At 35.6% G+C, this 27,558-nt stretch overlaps 1 protein-coding gene across 2 annotated transcripts in view; it reads left to right on the forward strand.

Moving 5' to 3' along the window:
* Rnmt (RNA guanine-7 methyltransferase) overlaps positions 1–27,558 on the forward strand; it is a 145,752-nt gene that overhangs the window by 93,388 nt on the left and 24,806 nt on the right. For both annotated transcript variants that reach the window (XM_090377609.1, XM_090377610.1), the window contains exons 6-7: positions 10,701–10,882; positions 18,470–18,634. In XM_090377609.1, coding sequence (XP_090233735.1) covers positions 10,701–10,882; positions 18,470–18,634 — 347 coding nt within the window. The remainder of the gene's footprint in view (positions 1–10,700; positions 10,883–18,469; positions 18,635–27,558) is intronic.

Here is a 27,558-nt window from a genome sequence, read left to right on the forward strand (position 1 = left end):
ATTAAAATTCCACTGCTTCTAAAATTAAAACTTAATACTTGATGATCAAGATTATATTAACAAATTAAACTTTGTTATATCAGATACCTCCACCTACTTTGAAGTAAATCTGGATTTATTTTCAAATTTGGTTAACTGATATAATAAGACACTAACTATATTCCTAAAAAATGACTACATTATCATGTCTCAGTTGAAAGAGGTAAAGGCTAGGACTTTCAATATTCCTACACTTTTTGGCCAGGTCAAGCTACATAAGACAGGGTTTCCTATTCGTCCTATCGTATCATACAAGAACTCAGCATTCTCAATGTTAGCCATGTACTTATACAATATTATTAAACATTTTGACAAACCATAAAATTTGGTATAAAGAACAATGATACGCTATTCAATAACCTGGAGGACTGTAAACTTAATGAAAATGATAAGTTTTAGTTATATCTCATATTGTGAATACCTTCACAACGAGTTGCCATTGTATTGCATTACCTTGAATAAGTAACACTTCACCTATGGAGAAGACTAATGTTACTTATTCTCAGCAGATACCACTCACACCATCGAACATCTCTCATATCATGGAGTTATACTTCATAACTGGGTTGTCCCTATTGCAACAACAGGGTACCTGCCCACCCACCGATGAGAAGCCAATAAGCTTCGAAACAGTGCCATCTGAGTGGTGATATCTGCCGAGAATAAGTAACATTAGTCTTCTCCATAGGTGAAGTGTTACTTATTTGAGGTGGTGAAATACTGTGGCAACTCGTTGTGAAGGCATTCACAATATGAGATATAATTGAAACGATGCATTAAAAACTGCCTTGGTAGTAGAAATTGTGTGTGCATCACCCATGCATAAACAAACTCCTTCTTTATGCACTAATGTAAATGTTGAGAAAAAACTCCATCCCAATTAATTGTACCAAACTTTCTATTAAAGAGATTTTTGATTTAATTAAACTTATAATTGAAGCAAATTACATCACTTTTAAGGATAAAGTTTACAAACAAATTTTTGATTTGCCCGTGGACTTGAACCTGAATGGTTAATTGTCAGAGATTTATCTGTCCACGATTGAACATATACATTTAGTACTTTTTCTGTGCTTATTAGATACTATGGGAGATATCTTGATAATGTCCTTTGCATTACTGATGTTCATATCATCCAAGACATCTTACACATCTTCAGTAACATTCATCCTAGACTGAATTTCACTTTAGAAAAAGAAGGCAATGAAATAAAATTGTTAAATTTTTTAAACTCTACACTCACTCAATATATGGATAAGGTTCGGTTTAGCATATACCGGAACCCCACAAATACCAGGATGTTCCTACATTATAACAGCTGTCATCCTTTTAAGGTGTATCATATTAAACCAGTTTCCTAATGCTTTCAAATATTCCACACCTGAGTTGGCTTTAAATTCCGAGATACTGATATTAACTAATCGATTTCTAAATAGAGGTTATCCTCTGACTACAAAAATCACATCAGAACACAGGCAGAAAATAGGTTACCAAAAATCAGACCCACCAATAAGAGTAACACCAAAAAATATTTTATTTCCTTTCCATATATTGAACAATAGTACAAACAATTAAACAGACTTTTTAAAGATACAGAATTCAAAATTGTAGCCAGGCCCACGAGAAAATTTCATACGGTCCTAAACAATTTCTCAGTTCAATCCACCTTTGCATTTCAAATGAATGATTTGGTTTACAACATATCTTGCAAAGATTTCGATTCGTCTTACCAAAGCTCAACGTGTTATATGCTTGAGCTCGATTTGAGGGTTAAGCAACACTCGGCATCTGTCCATGCTTTCCCATTCTGCTTCGGAATTATCTTTTCATGCTTAATGAAGGTCACACCTTTTTATTCAATGAAGCTAAAGCACTTAACATCCAGCACAATTATACAAAGTTACTAATTGCAGAGACCCTTGAAATTAAACAGCACCAAAACTCTATTAATGTCCATTGCCCCTCTCCTATCTCTGATTTGTGGTCTTTTATATGCATGCTCCATAAGAACAACTAATCTCTTTGCTATAAATTTCATTACGCACACATTTTGCATTTCTATCCTGTGATCATGACTAGTGTCAAAAAGCCTTGTCAGCTTAAGGAAGGAAAGTAAATTTTAAATTCTAGGAAGTTAAGAACATTTTAACTTTTTATATCATTTTTGAAACTGTTTCACTAAAAAATGTGCATTCAGAAAAAATGTTTTCGGTTTTATAAATTGAAAAAATGTCTCCTTTCACTCATAGTTATTTGTTAGTGGTTTGGGGTCAGGTTGGAGCTCCATTACCTCGATTCTGGATGCATGGGATCATTAATGTTTCTTTGGGTGGAAGAATTCATTTAAACTAGTTTTATATTCATTTTAAAATTAAAAGTGGTGTTCGGAAACATTCTGAAGACAACATAGAGGTAAATTTCTCTCATTTTATTACTAATACTCGGCTATTAATGTAATTTGGGATTACTGTGACTCAGGTGTAGAACTATGCATTACTAGCATTAATGTTTAATTGCCAGTTATTGACCCAGTTGTATTGTAGAAATATTCAATTTCAGCAGCTGGTATATTTCAAGTAATTGACTTATTATTTATTTATTTTTTTAATTATGATTATAAAATTTCTGTAAGCTTGTCAAACTGTATTGAGTGAAAAATTTATATTGATGTTTGTATAGTAAAACCTCAATCTAATAGTATATATAGGAATGAGGCCTGTCATGCTAAATCTGATTCTCTGTTAAGCTCGAAAGTTACTAGAATATTATGAAAAAAGTGCTGTACAATAAAAATATATTAAGTGTTGTAATATTGTATTTTATTGGTTAATATATGGAATAGAAGAGCTCAAAATTTGGTTGCATGAAAGCTATAAGAACGCTGGATAAAGACTTATTCAGAGTTCAGGTGACTCTCGTGAGGCTACCTAGTACTGATGTCTGGCACGCTAATAGATGTCAATGGTGAGGAAAATCCTAGAGTGCCTCAGTCTAATGATATTTACCATCACTTAAAATATTTTTAACTGATAGTAAATATCATTAGATTGAGGTAGTTATGTTACTTGGTCCATGTGGAATGAAAAATCTGGTTCACTGTCCATTATTTCCAAAATTTGTTAAATCAAGGGTTTATTTAAATACTCTATAGTGAATTTAACACTTTTCTGCTGTCTTTTCTGACAACGATTTTGACCCGGGATTGAGTCAATCTGTATTGGAAAGGGCAGAAATATTTTTGGGCTTTCTTCTCACTATGGCTGAATTGATCAGCTTCTGGTGATGATTGCTTGACAAAAATATCTGGTGTTTGTTCTGTCAAGGTGGAAGAAAATTTTCTAAAAGTAGGGTAGTTTCCCCTCCAAGTGGATTAAAATCCGAAGCCACATATTTGCATTCAGAAAGCAGGGAATGTGTTAAACTAAAGAAAATGTAAAAATTTACTTAATTGTTTAGTTGTATATCCTAATAAAACATAAATCATATCCTTGTTTTTAAATATAAGAATTTCCCTATGTTTGAAAAAAGTTTACCACTATGGTAATCGTGCTATGCTTTTCTTATTGTAAGGCTGTTATTCCATTAGCATTTTGTACTTCACTAGTGGAGCATGACTATCAGAATTTGAACCAGTCCAGTTAGATTTCCATTGGCAGTAGAGATGACCAGCCTCCATAGCCAGGTGGGCAGGAGCAGCAGTGCGTAGCACACGCTTCTTGATTAGACCGGGGTTCGAGCCCGTGACCACCAAATACGGAGGATGCAGAAAGGTCAGAGAAGGACCACTGCATATCCCCAGAGCAATATGGCCTTAGTTGCTAATGCTCCTAAAAACCAAACAACAACAACGAGATGGCCAGGATCTCCAAAGACATGACATGACAACAATCAAAACACTGATGACTTGGTGCAGTCCTGGTGGGTGTTTAATTATAATTGCATTCCAACCACACTGCATTTTGGCCAAAGGTGTGCAACCAGGCTTAAAAATATACTTAATAGAATTGCTCTCATTTCATTCAATGTTAATTATAAATGTGGTCAAACCACTGCATTTCAACCAGTGTGGTTCAGACACTGTTGAATAATGGCCTATGTCTGTGGGGTTTTTTTTTGTTAGTTGTTGGCGCATCGGCTTCTGTGGCCATAATGCACCTCCCAAAGTTTTTGCATTTTACTCTGATCCTAGCCCGAGGCGGGATTCGAACCCGTGACCTTTGGGTTGCCAGGCAGGCATTTTACCCACCTGGCTAGACTGCTCGGCATCCTATGTCTGTTGAATAGTATGTGATTAAGTTTGAATGTGCCACTGCATGTTCTCAGTGCTGCTCTATGTGATGAAATTGCAGATATTCAGAAAATTATCAAGATGTCAGGTATTTGGAATGATGTATATAATGTCAGTGTGGTAAACTTAAAAGATAATTCGAAATAATTTTTTAATAATTTTAATTTTTTGAAATAATTTTGAAAAAATGTTTTGCATTTATATATTAATTTTTTGTGCTAAAACTTAAATTTTTCTCAGTTAAATTAGTTTTATCTATAGAAGTTCTGATTTGTCAAAATAAAAGGTTACATCTGTTGTCTATTCTTTGGATTACAGTCACCAGTATATCATAAGGCAAGGTACATGTACATAATGAATAAATTTCATAATATGCGACATACGTATTATAGATGACTCTCATCAACTGGTGCAATACCACCACTTTGCTTATTGGAAGCTTGGAGTGGTGGAACCCATGTTTAGTCTCCAGAGCTAAGTTCCACCCAACCCTTCCCCATCTCTTCCATCATGCAGTATGACTGATTACTTTTGAGGTTATGATGAACATCATGACGAGATCCAATCTTCCTTACATTTTGAGGGTACGGCTCTAAAACGGTGTTCGCAGGCCGGCCGCTAGTTAGTACACCGGACCGAACCTATTGGTAACTCTTTAGGAGGCTTCTGGAACAGCTAGTGTATAATCTTGCTACCTCTACTCTGCCAGATAGTGACTGGAGGGAGTCCGAGTAGTGTGCATGCTGGGGGCATTGTCGAGGCCACGTTATGTCAAGGATCTGGGTATATTCTTACCATGTGTACGCCATATCCAAAAATTTCATTACTTCATACAGCATGTCCCCCCACTTTTTCTTACTATTGAATACACCATGAATTGTCAAACTAATAGAGTAAGCTTATCTGCGAAAAGATCTAAACCTCCCAAACACTTCCTAATTCATTGGTCTCAATTCTAATCTCAACAATATCCATTTCCACTTGCAGTCTCCCAAACCCCATGTACTTTTTCTGACAGAATCTCAGTTATTGGTTGATTCAACTACTGCTTATCTCAGTTCCCAAATTATTCGCTGTATGATTCCTTTCGCCTCAAATGTGGTACTTGTGCATATGTCCATTCCGATATTCTCTATCAGAGACTTGGTAATTATTAATCTCAAGTTTTCAATCTTCTCTGGCTTAAAATCTCTCTACCTCATTATGTCAAATTCATTTGTTGTCTCTACTGTTCTCCCAATTTCACTAATCACATGGAGCTCTTTGACTTCTTCTCTTTGCAACTTGACTTTCTCCAGTCCAACTTTCCTAACAGGGAGGTAATTTTCCTTGGTGATTTTAATGTTCACAACTCCAGCTCGCTTCCATTTTCTAGTCATGCCGAGCCAACTGGTTGAGATGCTGAAGATTTTGCAGTTGTTCATTTACCTGCTAGAATATCCGACAATCCTAACCATACAGCCAACATGCTTGATCTTTTTCGCACAATCAACCCTTCTAAGCACACGGTCGAAGTGAGTGGGCCTTTAGGTACCTCAGATCACAACTTGGTGATTGTCTCTTCTCCAGTGGAGCCTTTATCTCATGGCTGTTCCTAACCTCGTATTGTTTGGCATTACAAGAATGCATAATGGGATGACCTGCGAGATTTCTTTTCCTTGTTCGGATTACTGTTTCAAAACTTCTGATGTCACCTTTTGCTCAGTTCGTGTCAGTGAAATTATTCTTGTAGGAATGGAATCCTTTATTCCACACTCCACTTTAAAATCTCGTCCTTTATCTAAACCTTAGTTTTCCAATAAATGTGCTAAGGCTGTTCAAGAGAAGAATGTTGCATATCGTAATTGGCTTGTTTCCAATTCTTCAGTTTCATTTTCTACCTACACCAAAGCTCAACAATTGTAAAGCAGTCATTAATCAGTCCAAACTAGATTTTGAACAGTCCAAGAGTAGAAAACTTGCCCTAATTGTAGCTGAGCATTCTGGTCTCTTGCCAAAGCTATTGGCCGCAACTCTTGCCCATCTCTGCTCCCACCTCTGTCAAAAACAGATGGTTCTGTTGTCACTTCAGCCAAGAATAAAGCTGACCTGCCAGCATCCCATTTTTCTTCCAACTCATGTATTAATGATCTTGGTAAAACACCTCCCACCATTCCCAACACGCTCCATTCAATGCCTCCTGTGGTCTGCCGTCAAAAGAATGTCAGAAGAATTTTGACAAATCTCGATGCTAAAAAAGCTCCAGGTCCTGATGGTATTTCTCCACTTGTTCCCAAAACCTGTACTCCTGAACTTACTCCTGTTCTTTTCCACCTTTTTTCACTTTTTATTCCAAAGGCATTTTTCCTTCTGCTTGGAAATATGCTCATATCCAGCCAGTTCCTAAAAAGGGTGACTAGTCCCTCCCATCCAATTATCGTCCCATTGCAATTACTTCTACTCTTTCTAAAGTAATGGAGAAATCAATTAACCGCCAACTCTTTACTACCTAGAAACCTTCCGTCTTATCAACGGTCGCCAGTATGGATTCCATCAGTGTTGATCCACTGGTGATATTCTGGCTTATGTTACCCATTTATGGACAAATTCAATGGAAAAGTTTGGTGAAGCATAAGCAGTTGCTCTTGACATCTCAAAGGCTTTCGATCGTGTTTGGCATAAAGGTCTTCTAAACAAGCTTCCATCTTATGGTTCGCCAACTGTTTTTAGTAATTGGTTATCCAGTTTTCTCTCTGATCGCTCACTGAGGCTGATGGTAGATGGCTTTCTGTCTTCTAACTTCTCCACTAATGCTGGTGTCCCCCAAGGTTCAGTTCTTTACCCCACTCTTGCACTCTTGTATATTAATGACCTTTTCCATTGAATGGAAATTCTATCCATAGTTTTGCTGATGATAGCACATTGCATTCCACTTTGCATTTTGAAAAACCTTGCGCTGCTCAATCAGTTTCAGCTTCTCGAATATCCGCTACCAATTCCTACATGCTGATCTCCAGGTAATTCTCCAGTGGGGCAAAGACAACTTAGTTTATTTCAATCCTTCTAAAACTCAATCTTGTCTTTTTTGTCACAAAAAGGATTCTTGGCTCCTATGCTTAGCTTTGGTGACACTGATTTCTAGGCAAAATGATATGTCTCTTTTGGGGATTACCCTGACTTCTAATCTCTCTTGGCACAAGTGTATTACAAATATTGCTTCCTCTGCATCTAAAAAACTTGGTTTTTCTCTTCCACTCTCAGTGTTACTTTTCTTCCGAACAGTTGTTCACTCTCTACAAATCGCAAATCCGCCCTATTGTTCCCACATCTAGGGCGGTGCCCCCAAAACATCTCTCAGGCTTCTAGATTTGATTCAAAACAAGGAAGTTAATTTAATTGATGACTCGTCTGATACAGAGTCTCTCCACTCTTTGTCTCATAGACTTTCGGTTTCTGCTGCATGCCTTTTCTATAGATACTTCCATGGACACTGTGCTTCTGAATTGGCTTCTATAATTCCCGCTTTCTCTTACAAAACAGTCTGAACACATGCCGCCAACATCCATTTACTGTCCAACTTCAAACTCACAGAATCAACTTTTCATCTTCCTCGTTTATTCATTCAACTGCCGTTTTCTGGAACAACCTTCCTTGATACATATTTCCTGAAAATTACAGTCTACAAAAATTTAAGTCTAATATCAACAAATATCTTCTTTCGTATTCTCAACCTCCAACCCAAGCACGGTACTAAGTACTATAGGTTCTAATACTTCTCGATTAAAAATTAATCGAGAAGTATTAAAAAATTAAATTTAAAAAAAAAATGTTGTTTATTATAAAACTGCCTTTATCATGTTAATAGAGTAAGTGATCTATATGTTTTGAATTTTTGTAAAGTCTCCAAAGGAAAATGTTAAACCTGTCTCTTAAAGTGAAGACAACGACATTTGGAAAATTGATACTACAGAAAAAGGTTAAACATCTATATTTCGGTGTTGACTGAATACTTGATATTGTAGCTGCACTGCTGTAATTGTAAACGAATTCCTATAAAACTGACTGAGGACAATGCTTAAGCTTGGAAAAGGTTGGAAGGTATATGAAATTTTAATAAATTTTTATGTAAATTGCTTCATGAAATCTAATAATAATACTACAGTGGCCCCCACATCTGTTACCTAAAAGATAATTCTTTGCCATATTTATGAATTTTTATGTATAATTTTGTTGATAATTTATTTAATTAAGGATGCAGTATGACTAAAAGACAGTCTTTTACCTGTGAAATTTTGGGAGACCCAATCTTGGCCATAAAATTAAGTAGTGATTGAAACAACTGCATGCAAGTTAATTCTCATATGCACCAAATCTTAAAACTCAGACAAACACAGATACGAGGAGGAAGAAATGAGCAGTATAATTTATCTAAATGTTGTAGTAACATCTGATTATCACTGTTATCATTTGCAGATTTTGGCATGAAACCTTATAATAGTACCATCAGTATTAATAAAAATTAGAAACAAAGGCCTCACAGAACCCTGTGGCAATTATCCCATAACACTGGTACAGTTACAGCATTGCCCATATATACCACATTCTTCTAAATTGTACTTGAGCAATTCATGTAGGACATGGGCAATTCAATTCATGTAGGACTGTGCCAGAAGCCTTTTTGAAATCTTAGTAAATTATAACAAAATTATTTTTTGCTTTTATTCCCTTTGTGACTACCTCTTAATAGTTTACCACATTGGTCAGACAACAGCTTTCCTTAACCAAACTATTTGACTGTTATAATATTATTACTCTTAAGATGATTCTGCACTGCAATTCCTAATCATAAATTGCATGATCTTATATAATGCCACTGAAGTTAGACTAATAAGCCTGTAGTTGCCTGGATCATTCTTAATTGTATATGGAAGAGATATTAGTATATTTCCAATCGTATGGAACATCGCCTTTTTTTAGGATGTCTTCATTATTAGAAATAAAGTTTTAATTGACTTCATATTAGCCAGTTCCATGGTACCCACACTCTTGCAGTCCTACAGAGATGGGCCCTCTGTGTTCTAGCATAATAATGCTCCATTCTGTACAACAAACAGCATAAAATCCTTGTTTAAAAAAAAAATACGTGGTGTTTCTTTATGATTTTTTTAAAATTCTGAGTTGATTTTAACAGTAATTTTACTCTAATGTTGGACAATTCACTCATATTAAAAACAATTATTAATATTTAAAACACTTACATACAAAGTTTTCAAATTCCATTTCATTTTCACTGCCCTGAGCCCATGCATATTTGGAAAACTTACCCTTGAAAGAGTTAAGCAAAATAAAAACTTGCTGGCCAGCCTGTAGGCCAGACCTGAATCCAAATGAACACCTCTGGAGCAAACTGAAATGCTATGTCAGGGTGTAACCAGTATGTGCATTCAACAGCTGAAAACTAAATCAACTAATTCCTGCTGCAAGGAATTAGTTGAAAGTGTTTCACAATGAGTTGGTACTGTCATTGGGGCCAGAACTGCAACTTAACCTGGAACTTAATTTTTCATTAAAATCATGATTTTCTGAACATAATGGTGTTTGAATATTTTTAGTAGAATTCTATTATGCATGCACTTTTTTTTAAGTCAAATTACAGAAAGTGCCAAATTTTGAGTGCTGAATAACTTTACCAGAAAAACAATAAAACTTGCTGAATGCATTAACAGAATCAGTAAATTGGCATCACCAATTTATAAAAACCAGAGAATACTAATCTGAAATGATGGAAGTCTGCTATAATTAATTAATTAATTAATGCAATGGTAGTGATTAAGCAATAGTAGAACATGAACATAAATCAGGGTGTGATGTAAACACTATTATGTTCTTGTTTATACTTCAGTATGACCACCATGTGAGAGGAGTTTACCATATATCATGAATATAAGAATACAATCATTAATCATATTTAGCAGTCATGTGAGCTTGAACCACAATCCACTCAAAGAGTGGATGTTACTGCACTCTCGCTTCTGACCATTTGGCTATGTAAATGGAGTAATGTGTCATTTAAATTTTTTTTTTTTGTTTTTCTAATGAAAGAAAATTTGGACTTGTTAAGTGTATCAAAATTATAGCAATATCACTTTCCTTTTCATGTTAAAAAGATTTTAATTCTGTTGTGAACTACTACTTTTTACATCATGAGTAAGAACACTTGCGTACACATTGCAAAAATTATGGTTTGATTTTAAAAAATTACTCCAATAGTAAAAATTGTTTGAATTAATAATATTCTTTTTCAAATGTAACAGAGAACTAAAAAAACATGCCAACTTCAGAAGTGATTAAAATATAATCTGTCTAAACATTATTTTGTTTCCCTCCCCAATAGGCCAGATTAAAAGACTTGTACCACAAACCTGATATACAGTTTGACTTGGTCAGTTGCCAGTTTAGTTTTCACTATTGCTTTGAAAGCCTTTCTCAGACCAAGCGTTTGATTCAAAATGCAAGTGAATGTCTTCGTCCTGGGGGATACTTTATTGGAACAACACCTGATTCATATGATATTATGTAAGTTTCTGTAATGATTTTTAGTTATGTTGAGATAATTAAATAAGACACTTCTCCTACTTGAAAAAAAAATGTGTTTTTTTTTTAGACAGCAAAGTGAAAAATTATAACTTGTGGCTGGGATAGATGTTCTTTGTAAATTTAATCAAATGCTGAAATTACTTACAAAGTGATGAAAGGTCTGTGACAAACCAGAGCTTAAAAATGCGGTAATTTTGCAGTGTGTTAATATCTAAGGTATATAGGCAAATTTTATTGAGATGTATATTTTCAAATTTGCTGAACAACATGGAAATAAAATAAAGCTAAATATTACAACATTAATTAAAGAGCACCCTCCTTGCAACCACACTATTAAACTCGTAAATGGCGTCTCCGTAGCCAGGTGGGAAGGAGCAGCAGTGCATAGCACATGCTTCTTGAGACTGGGGTTCAAGCCCGTCACCACCAAATACCGAGGATGCAGAAAGGTCAGGGAATGACCACCGCATATCCCGGAGCAATATGGCCTTAGTTGCTAATGCTACTAAAAAAAAAAAAAAAAAAAAAAAAAAAAAAACCCTCATAAATGCAGATGCTTTGTTATGTGCTTCCACAGTACTCGTTGCATCAGGCTTATTCTTGAGCATAGTATGTCTGGAAATGCGATTAGTACTTAATCTTGTTTTGAGATTTTTCAGAAATATCATCATGGAACAACCTATTTTAAGAAATTAAATTTTCTTAAAGTAACAAAACTTAATTCCCTAAGGTAAATGCATACTAAATTAAACATTGGTTGAAGAATTAGACTTACACTTGAATCAGAGTATGGTTTGAGTGTGAGCCTAATTGCAACTAGTACTGTAGAGGTACATATCCAATCATTTGTGTTTGAGTTTTATAGTGTAGTTATAAGGGGGTACTCTTCAATTTTAACACAGTAACACAAATTAAATTCTCATAAAGGAACACAGATTAATTTCCTAAGGTGAATGTATGCTAAATGTTTAATTTTAACACAGCAGGCTCTCAACAGTGAAATTCCTTGATATCTAAAATTCAAACAATCTCCCATCAAAACTTCTGTAATGCTTTAAAATTCTTGTTAACTCAAATTTCATTTATTCAGTTACTCACTGAATAAATGAAATATCTATCACAACGAAACTAAAAGATTATTAATATCTTAAGTGAGAATTTCTAAAATTCTGCATAGTATTAATAAGAGTGACAAATTTCTTTTGATTAATTAAGGCTGATATGTTCTAAACTTGTACAGATACTTCAAACATTTAAGTCAAAATGACCATGTTTTGGTCCCTTTAACATTGAATTAACTGGGCTTTACTGTAATGTATGTTTTACTTAGCCATTTTTAGGTGAAAATATCATTTCAGTGTGTTTAAGAAACATGCGTAAAATTGGTAGAGGTCCAAGACCAGAGGAAGTGGTACTAAATGTTATGCAGTATTTCAAGAACAATAATGTAAAATCCTATATGAAAGAATAAGGTCTTGCCACAGTAATTTCTGAAGAAGCTGCAGACTAATCAAGAAAGAAGGAATAGTGGCTCAGGAAATTGTGTCAGAAGAATTGTTTCAATGTCCAGAAAATGGGGGGGAAATAAGAAAATGATTCTCTTAGATGATTTTGACAAATGTGTAATTAGACAAAAAATACAAAATGCTTGGTACTGTATGCCTTGTATGCTACAAGGCAGACAGTACCAAGCATTTGAAAACTACTTCCACTCCTAAAATAATATCAATAGATACTTATGCAAATAGGAATTTATTATTGAAATAAAATATTTACAAGTAAGAAGTCATGGAATTTCTACCCATTTATGTGTGTGTGTGTGTGTGTGTGTGTGTGTGTGTGTGTGTGTGTGTGTGTGTGTGTGTGTGTGTGTGTGTGTGTGTGTGTGTGTGTGTGTGTGTGTGTGTGATATCCATGCAGTAATAGAATCAGCCACTGCCACATAGAACTCCTGAACTTTCACTGATCAAACAGTAGTAGTAGTGTTAAACTGAAGATGTAATTGTTCAGATCAGTTCATGCCATCCATCGGAGCCAAGTATGCTTCATTTTTCCACAGGATGGGTCATTCTGTTTAGCCATTCCTCATCTTCCAACGTGGAAAGACATAGTGCAAAGAAAAGAGATGTTGCCCTAATCATTAATTTGAATCTGCGAGGTCTTTGTGGCAAGGATGTTAGGAAGGGTCTCCATAACCTTGAATAGATGCACCACCAGTTGATAAGAAACAGCATGTACACTAGCAGTACCCATTGGGTTTCTATACTTTACAGTCTTCACGTGCAACGTGTGCACACTGATATTACTGTAGTGCAGTTTCAGCAATGTATAGCTACATGTACCAATGCTTCCCCACTACAATGTTTTTCATTGTCATTGTGGGTAAATGATTTCTCTGTTCTTTGCAGGCATTAATAAAAAGTCACCCAAATGGTGGTTGTTAAATTGCAATTGTGATAACTTAAACATTAGCTAATTAAAATTTGTGAAAAGAATAGCAAATACAGGTCTGGAGACATCATTTTAGGAAGGATGTAGATTTGCTTAAGTGTGTACAGAGAAGGGCAACAAGATTGGTGAGGGGAATGAAGGGATCCTCTTACCAAGAGAGGCTTAAGTTCTACAAATTGCAGTGGCTGGAGACTAGGCACCTGTGCGGTGATCTGATTGAGGTGTATAAGGCCTTGAATGGGTTGAGCACGCTGAATTATGATGGGATTCTTCCGCTTGTTCAGATTACGAACCGAAGGGGGCATAAATTCAAATTAAGGAAAGACAGATGTAAAATAAATGTGCGGAAATTTGCCTTTAGCCAGCGGGTGGTTAATTGCTGGAACAAACTTCCATCTGTCGTTGTGGGAGTTGATAGGAAGTTAAGGAGGAACTGAACAAACATTTGGAGGGAATGTTTGTGTGGAAATTTTTTTTTTTTTTTTTTTTTTTTGGCTGATGCTGCATGAGCAAATACACTTGCTTTCTTGCATCACATGCCACTACTACTACTACAGTGTGGTTATGTTATTAAAGTGTATCACTTCATTTGGCTTCATGTGGAAAACTGTTAATGGTAGAAAGATGAATGGCTTCCATGGCTGTGGAAGTCATCTTGTCCAGCAGTGTAATATTGCAAGCATTATATGAATATTTTGAAATTTCGTCTCTTTATCAAGTATTTTGATAGATATAAGGCCTCAAACCTGGGAAGTTACTTTAGATCCTCTAATATACACTAAATTAATAAATTTGTAATTTTACTCCTTCTTGTGATATACAGTTAAAACTGTTTCAAAAAGTTTTGAGTAGACCAGTTGATATCTGGTTGACAGTTATTTTTATTTTTATTTTTTATTTTTATAGAAATTAAGCATTTAATGTTCTAGTTACACTATCCAAAAATGTTTACCAAATGCTAAGGCGTGGTTACTGCTCATTGCAAATTTAAACAGATTTATAATTATTTATGGCTTGAATATCAGGGCTGTTGAAAAACCGGTATTTAATGCTGCTTGCATGTCTGTTAAACTTTTGACAAAAAAAAATTACATTTAATCTTGTTTCTTTCTTCATCAAATATTGGGTGTTCCATTTAGTAATGTTTTCATTCAGGCACTGATTGAGGACATGATTCATTAGTATGCATTCTGTCATATAATTTACTGGCACAAAATCATTCAGTTTTTGTTTTATTTGTAGATTCTGTGTTTTTTTTTTTTCCCTGAATTTAGTTAAATGCAATAAATATGCAACAATAATATATATAAATCCAATTAATCACATATATAAATGCAAAGAAGAGAGGGACAAACCAGATTGAACCCTTATGTAACGAGCATGGGATAGTATTAGATATCATAGCTGAAGTTGCAGACAAACTCAGCAGTTACGTTGCATTGATATTTACAGAAGAAAAACTCTTTATGTCAATGGGAAACTATGGGAGTGAAGTTGAAAAGAATGTAATTAATGATGTTGAAATTTCATATTTATTTAATGAAAACACTTGCAAGCCTACAAGTCAGTAAGGCTCCTGGGGTTGGTGGCATATACCCTATAATCTTAAGGGAGGCGGTGAGTGCATTGAACCATTGATGCCAATTATCATAGCATCACTACTCAGTATTGATTTGTTGGGTTGGAAAAGTGGCAATGTATCTCCATTACATAAGGGTGGTTCTAAGAGTTAAGTGTTGTTGTTGTTGTTTGGTTTTTAGGAGCATTAGCAACTAAGGCCATATTGCTCCGTGAATATGCAGTGGTCATTCCCTGACCTTTCCGTATTTGGTGGTGACGGGCTCGAACCCCGGTTTAATCAAGAAGCGTGTGCTACGCACTGCTGCTCCTTCCTACCTGGCTACGGAAGCGCCTAAGAGTTAAGTGGGAAATTACTGACCAGTCAGTCTAACTTCAATAGTAGGGAAAATCATGGAGACAATGATCAAGGGTGGAATTCAGGATCATTTAGATAGAAATGGAATTCTGAAGGATACTCAGCATGGTTTTGTAAAAGAAAAATCATGTTTAACTAATGTGGTTAGCTATTTTGACAGGGTCACTCGAGAGCTGGACTTGTGGAATAATTTCAACATTGTTTATTTGGATTTCAGCAAAGCATTTGACTCAGTCCTATGTGAGCAGTTACTTTATAAGCTGGAACAGGTTGGAATCACAGGGAAAATCCTTAGATAGATAGCAGGATGGCTTCAGGGCAGGTGGCAGTGGGTTGTGATAAATAGTTATTCCTCAGATTGAGTTGATGTAAGAAGTGGCATTTCCCAAGGATCAGTATTAGGACCACTGTTGTTTTTGATTTTCATAAATGACTGATGATAGGATAGATGGTGTGATGTCTAAATTTGCAGATGATGTAAAAATTGGTAGAGTAGTTAATGATCGCCGCCAAGCAGAACTTCTTCAGAGTGACCTAGATAGACTTCAGGGATGGTCAGAAAAATGGCAGCTATGCTTTAATCCAGTAAAATGTAAAGTATTACACCTGGGGAACAGTAATCCCAAAATAATTTATACATTTGGTGGAGTTGAACTAAAGCCAGTAATGGAGGAAAGGGACTTGCGTGTTACGATACAGTCAGGCATGAAGTGCTCTGAGCATTGTAGACAGGTTTCAAGGAAGGCGCATGGTATCCTATCAATGATTTATCGGAGAATTGCTAGTAGAGATAAGGATGTCATAATCCCATTATATAAGGGAAATGTTAGACCACACTTGGAATACTGTGTTGAAGTATGGAGACCGCACCTAAAGAAAGACATTGTGCTTCTTGAAAGGATCCAAAGATGGTAACTTTCCTGGTGAGATCGGCAAAAGGGCATCCATATGAGGAAAGACTTCGAATATGTGGGTTGCAGGGCTTGGAAACTAGGAACCTTAGAAGAGACATGAGTGAGGTGCTTAAGACTCTGGAAGGCATAAGTGAAATGAATGAGGATGAAATTTTCACGCCAGTCCTGGTACACTTTAACAGTGGCAGCTCTTGAACACCCCACCAGTTCAGCCGCTTGGGAAATCAAGGCACCAGCTCGTCAAGCTACCACAATCTGTTCTTTATCAAAGTCTGATAAATCCTTCCTTTTACTCATCACACTTGGAATTTTACTACCTACTGAACACTGACACCTTATGTATGCTACGTAGGTCGACTAACTGCGCACACCCTCATACCTCACGTGGTCAACGGGTTGCATTCAGTTTTCATAGGGGTGGTCATAATTCAGTAATCACTCAATGTAGTAACTGGTTATGATTATAAATAATGAATCTTATTGCAACCCATTTTGTTGTTAAGTTAGCAACTTAGACATAGTTGAACTTGAATTAGGTTATTATAATTTGTGAAAGGAGTAACAAATACAAGATTAAGGTGTCAATTCAGCATGGCTGTATGTAGAAAATCACTAATGGTAGAAAGATGAAATTTGGGGGTGGACATAGAAAGCACAAAAAAAAGTGCTGTGTTTAGCATTAGTAAAGGCTCATAATGCAAGAAAGCAAGCTTATATAGCATCAGCCAAAAAAAAATCTAATTTCACACATCCACCATCGCCATTCGGGAAAAAGTGTAACATAGCATGGTGTACACAGTCAGCAAGCAGTTTAATACATTACCAATTACCCCCTGGTAGAGTACTCTGTGGACAAACTGCTAGGTACAAAGATTGGCATGTTCATTATGATGACCATTTATATGCTGGAAATGCAGTATGGCATGGCCTACTGTTTCCAGAAGCATATTACAGTGTTATTGATATGCCTTGTTGATACTTTCCTTCGGATCAGCCAGATTAGATTTTTTTCTTGATACACCCTTCTCATTGAGATGTCCCTATAACCAGCTGGAAGTTCAGAGGGTGAGGTAGCCGAACATTCCTTAAGTGACTGGGAAATGAGGTGGTCATCATTGAGCAGCTGAGATAATGGGCAACCAATATACGGAGGAGTCCTATACATTCAAAACATCCTCTTCCCCCCTCCTTTCCTCACTCCCTCCACTAAAGTGCAGGAATTGCAGTAACACTTGTCTTTCATGGTACATGTGTCTCTGGACCACAGGCTTGAATTCTTGGCTTAAAGTGGTCACGTAGAAAATTTGTTGTAAACCCATAGCAATACAGGGACAATGGCATTTTGTTGCTGATCCCCACACCAAACAGGTATGGATATTAAAAAAAAAAAAAAAATCTTGTTTATACTCCAGCATGACCACCAGATCAGTGGAGTTTACAATAAATTGTCAATTACACACTTAATAAACTTCCATCCTTTCCAGAAATTATAGACCAAAGTATAATATACACTGGTGTGGATCAGTTTGTGATAAGCCAGTAATACTGCCATGTTGCCAATGTTGAATGTTACTTTTGTGCTGCACTACTGGCCACAGCAATAGCTACCATGACTGGGTATGTCATCTGCCATGAACTGTAGATAAGTTAGCTATTTCTTCAAATTTCCTCATAATTTTGTGCAACATGTTTTGGGTAAGTGGCCCCCTCTTCTTAATCCTTTTAAATATTGGTATTCTGCAAGTGCAGCTATAAAGTTTCTGCTGTTCTGGTAAAATGGCTTTACCAACAAAGTATAATCCTTATCCTTCTTTTGGCATACCATTTTGATCTGTTGACTGTATTTTTAAATCCTGTCAGAAGTATACTAAAGTGATGGTCACATGTTGTGGTTAGATTTGCATTATAACGTGTACACTGCTAATTTCTCTCTCTCTCCCCCCCCCCCCACTTCCTCATGGATTGGACAGTGTTTTCCGAATTCCACCTTCCTGCCATTAATGGTTTTCCACCCACAGACAGCTAAAATAATATGCTTTAATTATAACCATGCTGCTAATTGATACATTTGAAGCCATATATATATATATATATATATATATATATATATATATATACTTTTGTGAATTGTATTGAAATTATTTATTTGAAATAGCAATGCAGTAATGATTTTGTGTGTGGTATATTAATAACTCTATGAGTATAATTTTTAAATAGTTGATACTTAATAAAATTTTTATATAAATATTATTCTATCTAAATAAGGAGGAGACTGCAGGAATCTTCAGGACTTTCCTTTGGTAGCGATGTGTATTCTGTAACTTTCCAGTCTAAAGAAAATCTTCCTTTATTTGGTGCTCAATATGATTTCCACTTAGAAGGAGTTGTAAATTGCCCTGAATTTTTAGTTTATTTTCCTGTTGTTGAAGAGTAAGTATATGTATGTCATTTATATTTATAGAATCTAGAAGTATCATTTTTTAATAATAACAATACTAGCATTAACCATTTCAAGGCTGTTAAACAGGCTATAATTCGGTATTTATCAATGATATTGATGAAGGTATATCAGGATTAATGTCTATGTTTGCAGGTGATACAAAGGTTGGCAGGGTTGTTAATGACACTAATGATAGTACGCTACTGCAACAATATCTGGAAAGGTTGAGCAGATGGGCTGAGAGTTGGCAACTGAAGTTTAACATTGACAAATGTAAAGTACTGCATATGGTTACCAGTAACTACAGAGTAACGTATCAACTGGTGGATGGTACTACACTTGGGTAGTGGAGAATGAAAAGAACCTGTGGATAATTGTGCAGTAAGATATGAAGTTTTCTGAGCAGTGCAGACAGGCTGCAAGAATAGCTCATGATGTTTTGTCAATGATATACAAGAATGTTGCTAGCAGGGATAAGGGGGTGATTATCCCATTGTATAAGGCAATGATTAGGCCACACCTTAATTACTGTATACAGGTCTGGAGGCCTCATTTTAGGAAAGATGTAGAGCTGCTGGAACGAGTACAGAGAAGAGCAACAAGATTGGTGAATGGAACAAAGAGTTGCTGTTACCAAGAAAGACTTAAGTTTTGCAAATTATAGTGTCTGGAGACTAGGCACCTGTGAGGTGATTTAATTGAGGTGTATAAGGCCTTGAATGGATTGAGTAAGCTGAATGCTAATGGGATTCTTCCTCTTGCTCAGATTACTCACCTGAGGGGACATAAATTCAAATTGAGGAAGGACAATTGTAGAATAGATTTGTGGAAATTTGCCTTTAGCCAGCAGGTGGCTGATAGTTGGAACAAACTTCCATCTGTTGTAGTGAAGGTCATCAACTTAAATAAGTTCAAAGCAGAACTAGACAAACATTTGGAGTGAGTGAATGGATGGATGAGATGGGAAGGGTGGGGTTTTTTTTTGGCTGATACTGTATAAGCTTGCTTTCTTGCATTGTATGACCTACTAATGCTAATAAAACTTTGTGAAATACAAAATTAAAAAAAATAGCGTCTTGGTTTTAGCTCATTTAGGTGTCCGAAATTATTTTTCAGACATTAATTTAGGATACATATGTGAGCTATGCTCAATAAACATCTCTTACAACATGTCTGTCTCTCATGTTTTATCTAAAGTTGGATCAAAATGCTCAAAGACCGAATTTTTACTTAAATATAATATTTACAGTTAATTGCAGACCATTTTTTTTTTTCCTGTAATGACGTTTACTTTTTCCATTGGTTATATAACTGCAAAAAAAAGAGAGAGAGAGAGAGAGAGAGTGCTTCTGTGATGTTTTTTTTTTTTTTTTTTTTTTAAGTTCCTTAACTGCATGTGTTGCAGCCTCTATAACTTCTGCTTCACAAGAAAACTGTGATCCCTTTAATAACAAGAGTAGGAGTGTGCTATAGGCCTAATGACACTGATGAGTATAATAAGAAACTGTTCAGGGAAATAAAGTGGGCCAGTACATCAGAGAGTCTTATAATGGGGGATTTTAATTTCCCAGATATTGACTGGAATTTGTGGGTTGGTCACTCACACACTAGCAAGGCTTTTGTGCATTTATTGGATGATTGTTTTCTAAATCAGCATGTTCGGGAGGCAACTAGAGGGAGCAATACTCTTGATTTGATTATCAGTAGTGATTCTTCATGCATTAAGAATCTGCAGATACAGGAAACACTAGGTGGCAGTGATCACAGTGTGCTGAAGTGGGATTTACTCAAGGAGGTAACTACCGTCAGGGGTAAAGGGAAGGGTTATTGCTTTCGTAAAGGCAACTACGATGGTCTGAGACAATATTTAAATTCTATACAGTGGGACCAACTGATGATGTTACCAACAGGAAACTCAAAATGGGAAGCATTCAAAGAACTTATCTTGGAAGCTACTAGGCTTTACATACCAACAAAGAAATATTGTTCAAGATTTAGGCCTAAATGGATGTCAGATGAACTAACGAGACATATGGCAGAGAAGAAAAATGCATGGGATACATATAAATTAACATGTGACACAGAAGCCTATGATAGATATAAGTTGATCTGTAACCAAGTTACAAAGGAGGTTAGGCAGGCGAAGGCAGATTACGAGAAATCTTTGTCAAGGGATGCAAAGAAAAACAGCAAGGAGTTCTTTACTTATGTAAACTCTAGAAGGAAGGGGATGAATCAGATTGGTCCACTTGATATCGATGGTTCAACTGTTCATGATCCTGCTCAGGTAGCGAACAAACTAAATCAATATTTTGCATCTATATTCACACATGAGAAGTTATTCAGGAAGGGGAATGCCATAGATGAAGTAAACACTGGCAGTGAGCTAAATGATCTTGTAATAATTTAGAGTAAAGTGGAGGTTAAATTGTTGAAGATAAATACAAGAAAGGCACCTGGGGTGGATGGGATCTATCCAGTTATATTAAAGGAGACAGCAAAGGAAGTAAGCAATCCGTTAGCCATAATTATGAGAGCTTCCTTGGACTCAGGGGAGGTACCTACAGACTGGAGATGTGCAAATGTAACGCCAATTCACAAAGGAGGATCAAAGGCTGACACAAGTAATTATAGACCTGTGAGTTTAACTTCTGTTACAGGAAAATTAATGGAAGCACTGGTTAAAGAAGCACTGCAGGATCATCTTGACAAGAATTCAGTTATAGCTCAGACACATCATGGTTTTGTTAAGGGAAGGTCTTGCCTGACCAGTTTGATTGGATACTATGATGTAGTCACAAAAGAATTGGTTGCAGGGAATAACTTTGATATTATATATTTGGATCTTAGAAAGGCTTTTGATACTGTTGCACATGGAAGACTGCTGCACAAATTGGAGCAATGTGGCATTGGTGGCAAATTCTTGCTATGGATAAAGGGATGGTTGAGTGGCAGAAGACAGAGAGTGGTAATTCATGGACACTGCTCATCGTGGACTAATGTTATTAGTGGAGTCCTTCAGGGTTCAGTGTTGGGTCCATTATTGTTTTCTGTATTTATAAATGATATTGATGATGGTATATCAAGCTTAATGTCCAAGTTTGCAGACGATAAGAAGGTTGGCAGGGTTGTCAAGGACACTACTGATGCTATGCTGCTGCAACAGGATCTGGAAAGGTTGAGCAGATGGGCTGTGGGGTGGCAAATGAAGTTTAACATTGACAAATGTAAAGTACTACATATGGGAAACAGCAACCCCAGAGCAATGTATCAACTCTGTGGTACTACACTGACAGTGGTAGAGAATGAAAAGGACCTGAGGGTAATTGTGCGGGCAGATATGAAGTTCTCTGAGCAGTGCAGACGGGCTGCAAGAGTAGCTCATGGTGTCTTATCAATGATATACAGGAATTTTTCTAGCAGGGATAGGGAGGTGATTATTCCCTTGTATAAGGCAATGGTCAGGCCGCACCTTGAGTACTGTATACAGGTCTGGAGGCCTTATTTCAAGAAGGATGTAGAGCTGCTGGAACAAGTACAGAGAAGGGCAACAAGGTTAGTGAACGGAACAAAGGGTTGCTGTTACGAAGAAATGCTTAAGTTTTGCAAATCACAGTGTCTGGAGACTAGGCACCGGCGAAGTGATCTGATAGAGGTGTACAAAGCCTTGAATGGTTTGAGCATGCTCAATGCTGATGGGATACTGCCTCTTGCTCAGAATAATCACCTGAGAGGGCATAAATTCAAATTGAGGAAAGACAGATGTAGGATAGATGTGCGGAAATTTGCCTTTAGCCAGCGGGTAGTTGGTTGGTGGAACAGACTTCCATCCCTTGTTGTGGAAGTTGATAGCTTAAATAAATTTAAGGCTCAGCTGGACAGGTATTTCGAATGAACAGAGGGGTGAAGTGGAAGGTTTTTTTTTTTTTTTTGGTTGATGCTGCATAAGCTTGCTTTCTTGCATCATATGCCTCTACTAATGCTAAGTTCTTTAATTTGGAGAAAAAATAAATTAACATGGTGTAAGTTCAAGTAGATAAGGAGGTTGTGGGTAACATTTACAATTTTTGTAGTTTCCAAAATGTTCTTGTCATATGATGAACAGAATTGTGATGATGTAGTTTCTAATTCTTCCTTGCCCACAGATTGGATCACTTCCTTCTGATTGCATCGTTCAAATGATTAATGAGCATATTAATAGTATGACTTTCTGATATAAATTTTTAATTCATTAAAAATTTATATATCAGGAAGAATTTATACTTCTATAGTCAAAAAAATAATCTAATGCTCCTAAAAACCAAATAACAAACATAATCATAAGGCTGTAGTGTGTACAATAAAATCCCCATAGACAAACTTCAGGGAATACATGAATTATTCGTTGTATGGAGATCTCATTTTAATGGACTACACTGAAAATTATTTGAAACCACGTTATTTTACTTAAATGATGAAATAAAATGCCAAAATATACACCAAAAAATTAAAAATATTTTTTCAATGATTATTATTTTGAAAGCGTACTTTGTTTATAAGGAATACTGAATCTGCTAAAATTTTAATAATCCACACATTCCTCCTCCTCTTCATAATTTTTTTTTTCCCCTTTCTTTTCTTTCTCTTCCCCCAATCCTCTAACAGATCCTCTGATAGCCATATTTACAATATGAGGTAGACAGCATCATTCACAATTTTCACATAAAATTTTTTTTTTCATTGTAAACCAATACATTTTATGCACATATGTGAACTTTGAGAATAATAATCATTCTTCTGAATTTTTCATCAAAACTATTTTGATCAAGCAAGAGTTACAAAGCACTGATAATAAGGGAAGTTGTCAGGGCCCTTGAAATATTTGCATTATACGGTAGAATCTGCTAATACAAACTTTACGCAAAATTCTCATTTGTACAAAGTACATATCGTTCCCCCAGCAAAAGGATAGGCTTTGCTTTAAAAACATTTTTTTTTTTAATATGAAATTTAGTTAATATATATTACAAAGTCTGTTTTTGTCCCTTTAGAAATAAATGCCATTTTGTATGATTAATACAAAACTCATACAGTTGTTCTATTATTGCCTCACCACCAGCATGTATGAACACCCAGTTCTGCATTTTCCAAAAGACAGCTGTTAATTTATTTTTACATAAAACAACACCAGTTTATGGCTGCTTCAACATAAATACATTCTGAAAAATATCAATTGTAGGTCATTTGCAATTGTTCTGCTGTGTTCAGAGAGTTTTTATTATGTCTATTTTTTTGTGTCATTTTTAAATGGATCTGAGCTGGTATCTGTTTGGAATTTGTGTCTTCAAATTAATTTAAAGTCTGCTTTTATCACTCCTCATCTAGTAGTTAAGGTGACAAATCCTAAAAGGGGAGAATTAAGCCTGGAAATTAAACTGAAAATTATACAAAAGGTGATGGGGTGGAATGAAGTAAAACAGACATTGCAAAAGAATGCGACATCCTCTTACCTACTGTCTATGATAATGAAAATTTAAAAAAAAAAAAAAAAAAAATCGAAGAGTGTGATGCTGGAACAGCAATAAAAAACAGCATATTCATTTGTAGTGTGAACATGAGGAGTTTGAAACAAAACTTTTTAAAAACCAACAAATGCATGCATCTAACTTGCCAGCACCGGGTCCATTTTTGTGAGAAATGGCTGATTATCTAATTCAGTAATAGAATGGCTTCAAATACAGAAGCCATTATATTACTATTCAAATTCAAATGAGAAGCTGGCTCCAAAATTTAAGGACAGGAATAACTTAGTTTCATGAAATGTTTAAGGTGAGTCTGGCACAATCAACAAAGAAAAAGGCAACAGACTAGTTGTGTTCTGTGCAGTTCATTCTTGAAAATTATAAGCCAAAGATTATTTTTGATCTTGACAAGACAGGTATATTTTATAATTTGCTGCCAAACAAAACACTTTGCTGTTCGAGGAGAGTCTTATAACGTTGAAAAATTAACTGACAGAATAATTAAAAGAATCATTCTGTTATGCTGCAAAGCAGATGGAAAAATTCCCAACCAGAACTGGATATGGTACAAAACTGTATCTGATTCTGGTTGGGAAGTTTTCCAAGCCAAGATGTTTTAGGAGTTAACCAACTTCTGTGTGATTATGAGGCCAATCAGAGTGCTTGGCTTTTGGTCAAAATTTTCAGTCTTGGTTGTTGAATCTGGACAGAAGAGAATAACTTCAGAAAAAAGGAACAATTTTGATAATTCTAGATTATTGCACAGCACATTCTACTGAGACACTAATAAGCTGATGAATATACAGCTATTGTTTTTACCTCCAGATACAACCAGTTTTATGCAGCTGCTAGATCAAGGTACTATTTATAACCTCAAAGGAGCATATAGAACTTGCCTGATACAGTACTTGATCTTCTGCAATGTAGAAGGAGAGATCAATTTTCAGCCAAAGTGGAATATCTTGGATGCTTATTGTTATTGCTTGAGGTGCTGTGTTAATGAGCCAGTATTGCATGAAGTGTAATAATCAACTGCCTCACAGTGTGGCTTTGGAGAGAATATCATCAGAAAACATGGTGCATAAATCAATGTGATAGCAACGTTGAGGATTTGAGGACATTGAAGGGAATTTTGTTAACAAATTCGAGGAGTTTGTTAAGGTGAATGATGAAAGTGCTGCCACAGCAACACCAGAAGAGCTGCTGAGTACCAAGAAATTTATAAAGTTTTTATTACCAGTGTTGAAAGTGGAAAAGCACTCACTGTGCCTTCTAAAAAAGATGCTCAGAATGCATCAGTCTGCAGTAATGTTGATAAAGAGATGTTGAATTGGATAATGTCTGTGCTATAGTTAAGAATATATATAAGACAAAAACTGTGCGAACAGAATTAGATTCTCTCTTTAAATTAAATTAATTACATTTAAAAAACCGGTAATTAATTTAAACATATACTATATTTTTATCTCAATTATTTTGTTTTTCTCTTAATCTTATAAATAAATATAAAAAAAAGAAAAATATGTACTGTTCTTATTATTATGAGACAAGGCTTTTGTTATTGTTTTTAATTTTTACTATTTTATTTTATTATTTCTTATGCTTGTTAGATATATGTACCTAAAAAAAAAAAGTAAAAGTTTTGACACTTTTGGCATACTTTGTTACTACATACTGTGCAAATTTAGTTCTCTTAAACTCGAGTATTATTCTTGACACCAAGTGTGTCAAGACTAATACTCAAGATTTCTAAGAGGTACATCTAAAGGTTATGTGATTTATGCACCAACATTGAGCCATGATGATGAAGAGGTTAAAGAAATGTACACCGAAATTCTAGATGAGCAGAAAACCCACTACACTATTATTATGGGAGACTTCAATGCTAAGGTTGGAAAAGGACAAAACAGTGCAGAAAAGGGAACTATAGGAAATTTTGGAATTGGTGAAAGAAATGAAAGAGGTGAAAGATGTGGAATTTGCAGAATCTCAAGGATTGTCAGTAATGCACACTTTCTTCAAGAAAAGGATGAACAGAAAGTGGACATGAAAGAGTCCAAATGGATTAACAACTAATGAAATCGACTTCATCCCCACTAACAGAAGATATATCGTGAATGATGTTACCGTCCTGAATAAGGTAAATGTTGGAAGTGATCACAGAATGGTAAGATGTACACTTGATATAGATGTAGGAAAGGAAAGGAAAAAACTGACTCGAGTAAATAATACAAAGGTCTTTGAGATAACAGAAGAGGAGAAAAAGCAGTATGTACTGGAACTTAAGAACAAGTTTGAGCTTCTGCAGACTGCTCAGGACCAAGATATTGACGAGGAATACTACAACTTTCTGAAAGTGATAAAGCCCATGAAACCTATAGGGAAAAAGAAATCCAAAGAAGAAAAAATTAGTCAAGAAACACTTGTTATGATGAACCGAAGGCAACAAATGAAGAACAAGATAAACACTGACAAGGAGAAAATTTAGTATATTGAGTTATTCAAAGCCATTAGAAAGAGACAAGTTAAGGGAAAACAAAGGACTTAAATCAGCAGCCATGAGCAATAATACAAAAAGAAAAATGATACTGAAACTGAAGAATAGTGATGGTGTACTTATAAAAAGCAGAGAAGGCATAATTCAAATAGCAGAAGACTACTATAGAGAATTATACAAGGAGTGAGGGAATGATGCCAGCAGTGGGGAAGATGGATTGCAAATTAGCAACACATATGACATACTTGATATTCTTTTTGATGAGGTAGAACATGCATCGATGAAAATGAAGAATCAGAAAACCCCGGGGGAAGATGAAGTTACTGTGGAGTTGCTAAAATTGGGAGGAAGAGACATAACACAAAAACTGGCAAGGCTCTTCATAAAGTCCATTAGAAAAGGTGTGATGCCTAAGCAGTGGAATAATGCAATCATAGTTTTGCTGCATAAGAAAGGAGATAAATCAGAAATTGGAAATTATAGACAAATTAGCTTGATATCCCACATCTACAAGTTGTTCACAAGGGTCATTACTAACAGATTAGAAAGAATACTTGATGAGAATCAACCGAAAGAGCAAGCTGGCTTTAGGACAGGATTCTCAACTATGAATCACCTTCACATAATATCACAGCTAATGGAGAAAGCAAATGAATATAAAACACCATTATGCATGGCATTTGTGGATTATGAAAAGGCATTTGACTCTATACAGCATAAGGCAATGTTTCGGGCACTGGAAAGACAAGGCATAGATACCCCATATATTATGATTTTGAAGAAAATATATGAGAACACTACCTCCTTTATTAGACTAGACAAAGACAGTAGCAAATTTAAAATCAAGAAAGGAGTTCGACAAGGAGACTCAATATCTCTGAAGTTGTTTACTGCTGCCCTTGAGGAAGCTTTCATA

Source organism: Mastigoproctus giganteus, chromosome 7 (genome assembly GCF_048544385.1).
Source record: "Mastigoproctus giganteus isolate SK-2022 chromosome 7, ASM4854438v1, whole genome shotgun sequence".
NCBI classification, from domain to species: domain Eukaryota; kingdom Metazoa; phylum Arthropoda; class Arachnida; order Uropygi; family Thelyphonidae; genus Mastigoproctus; species Mastigoproctus giganteus.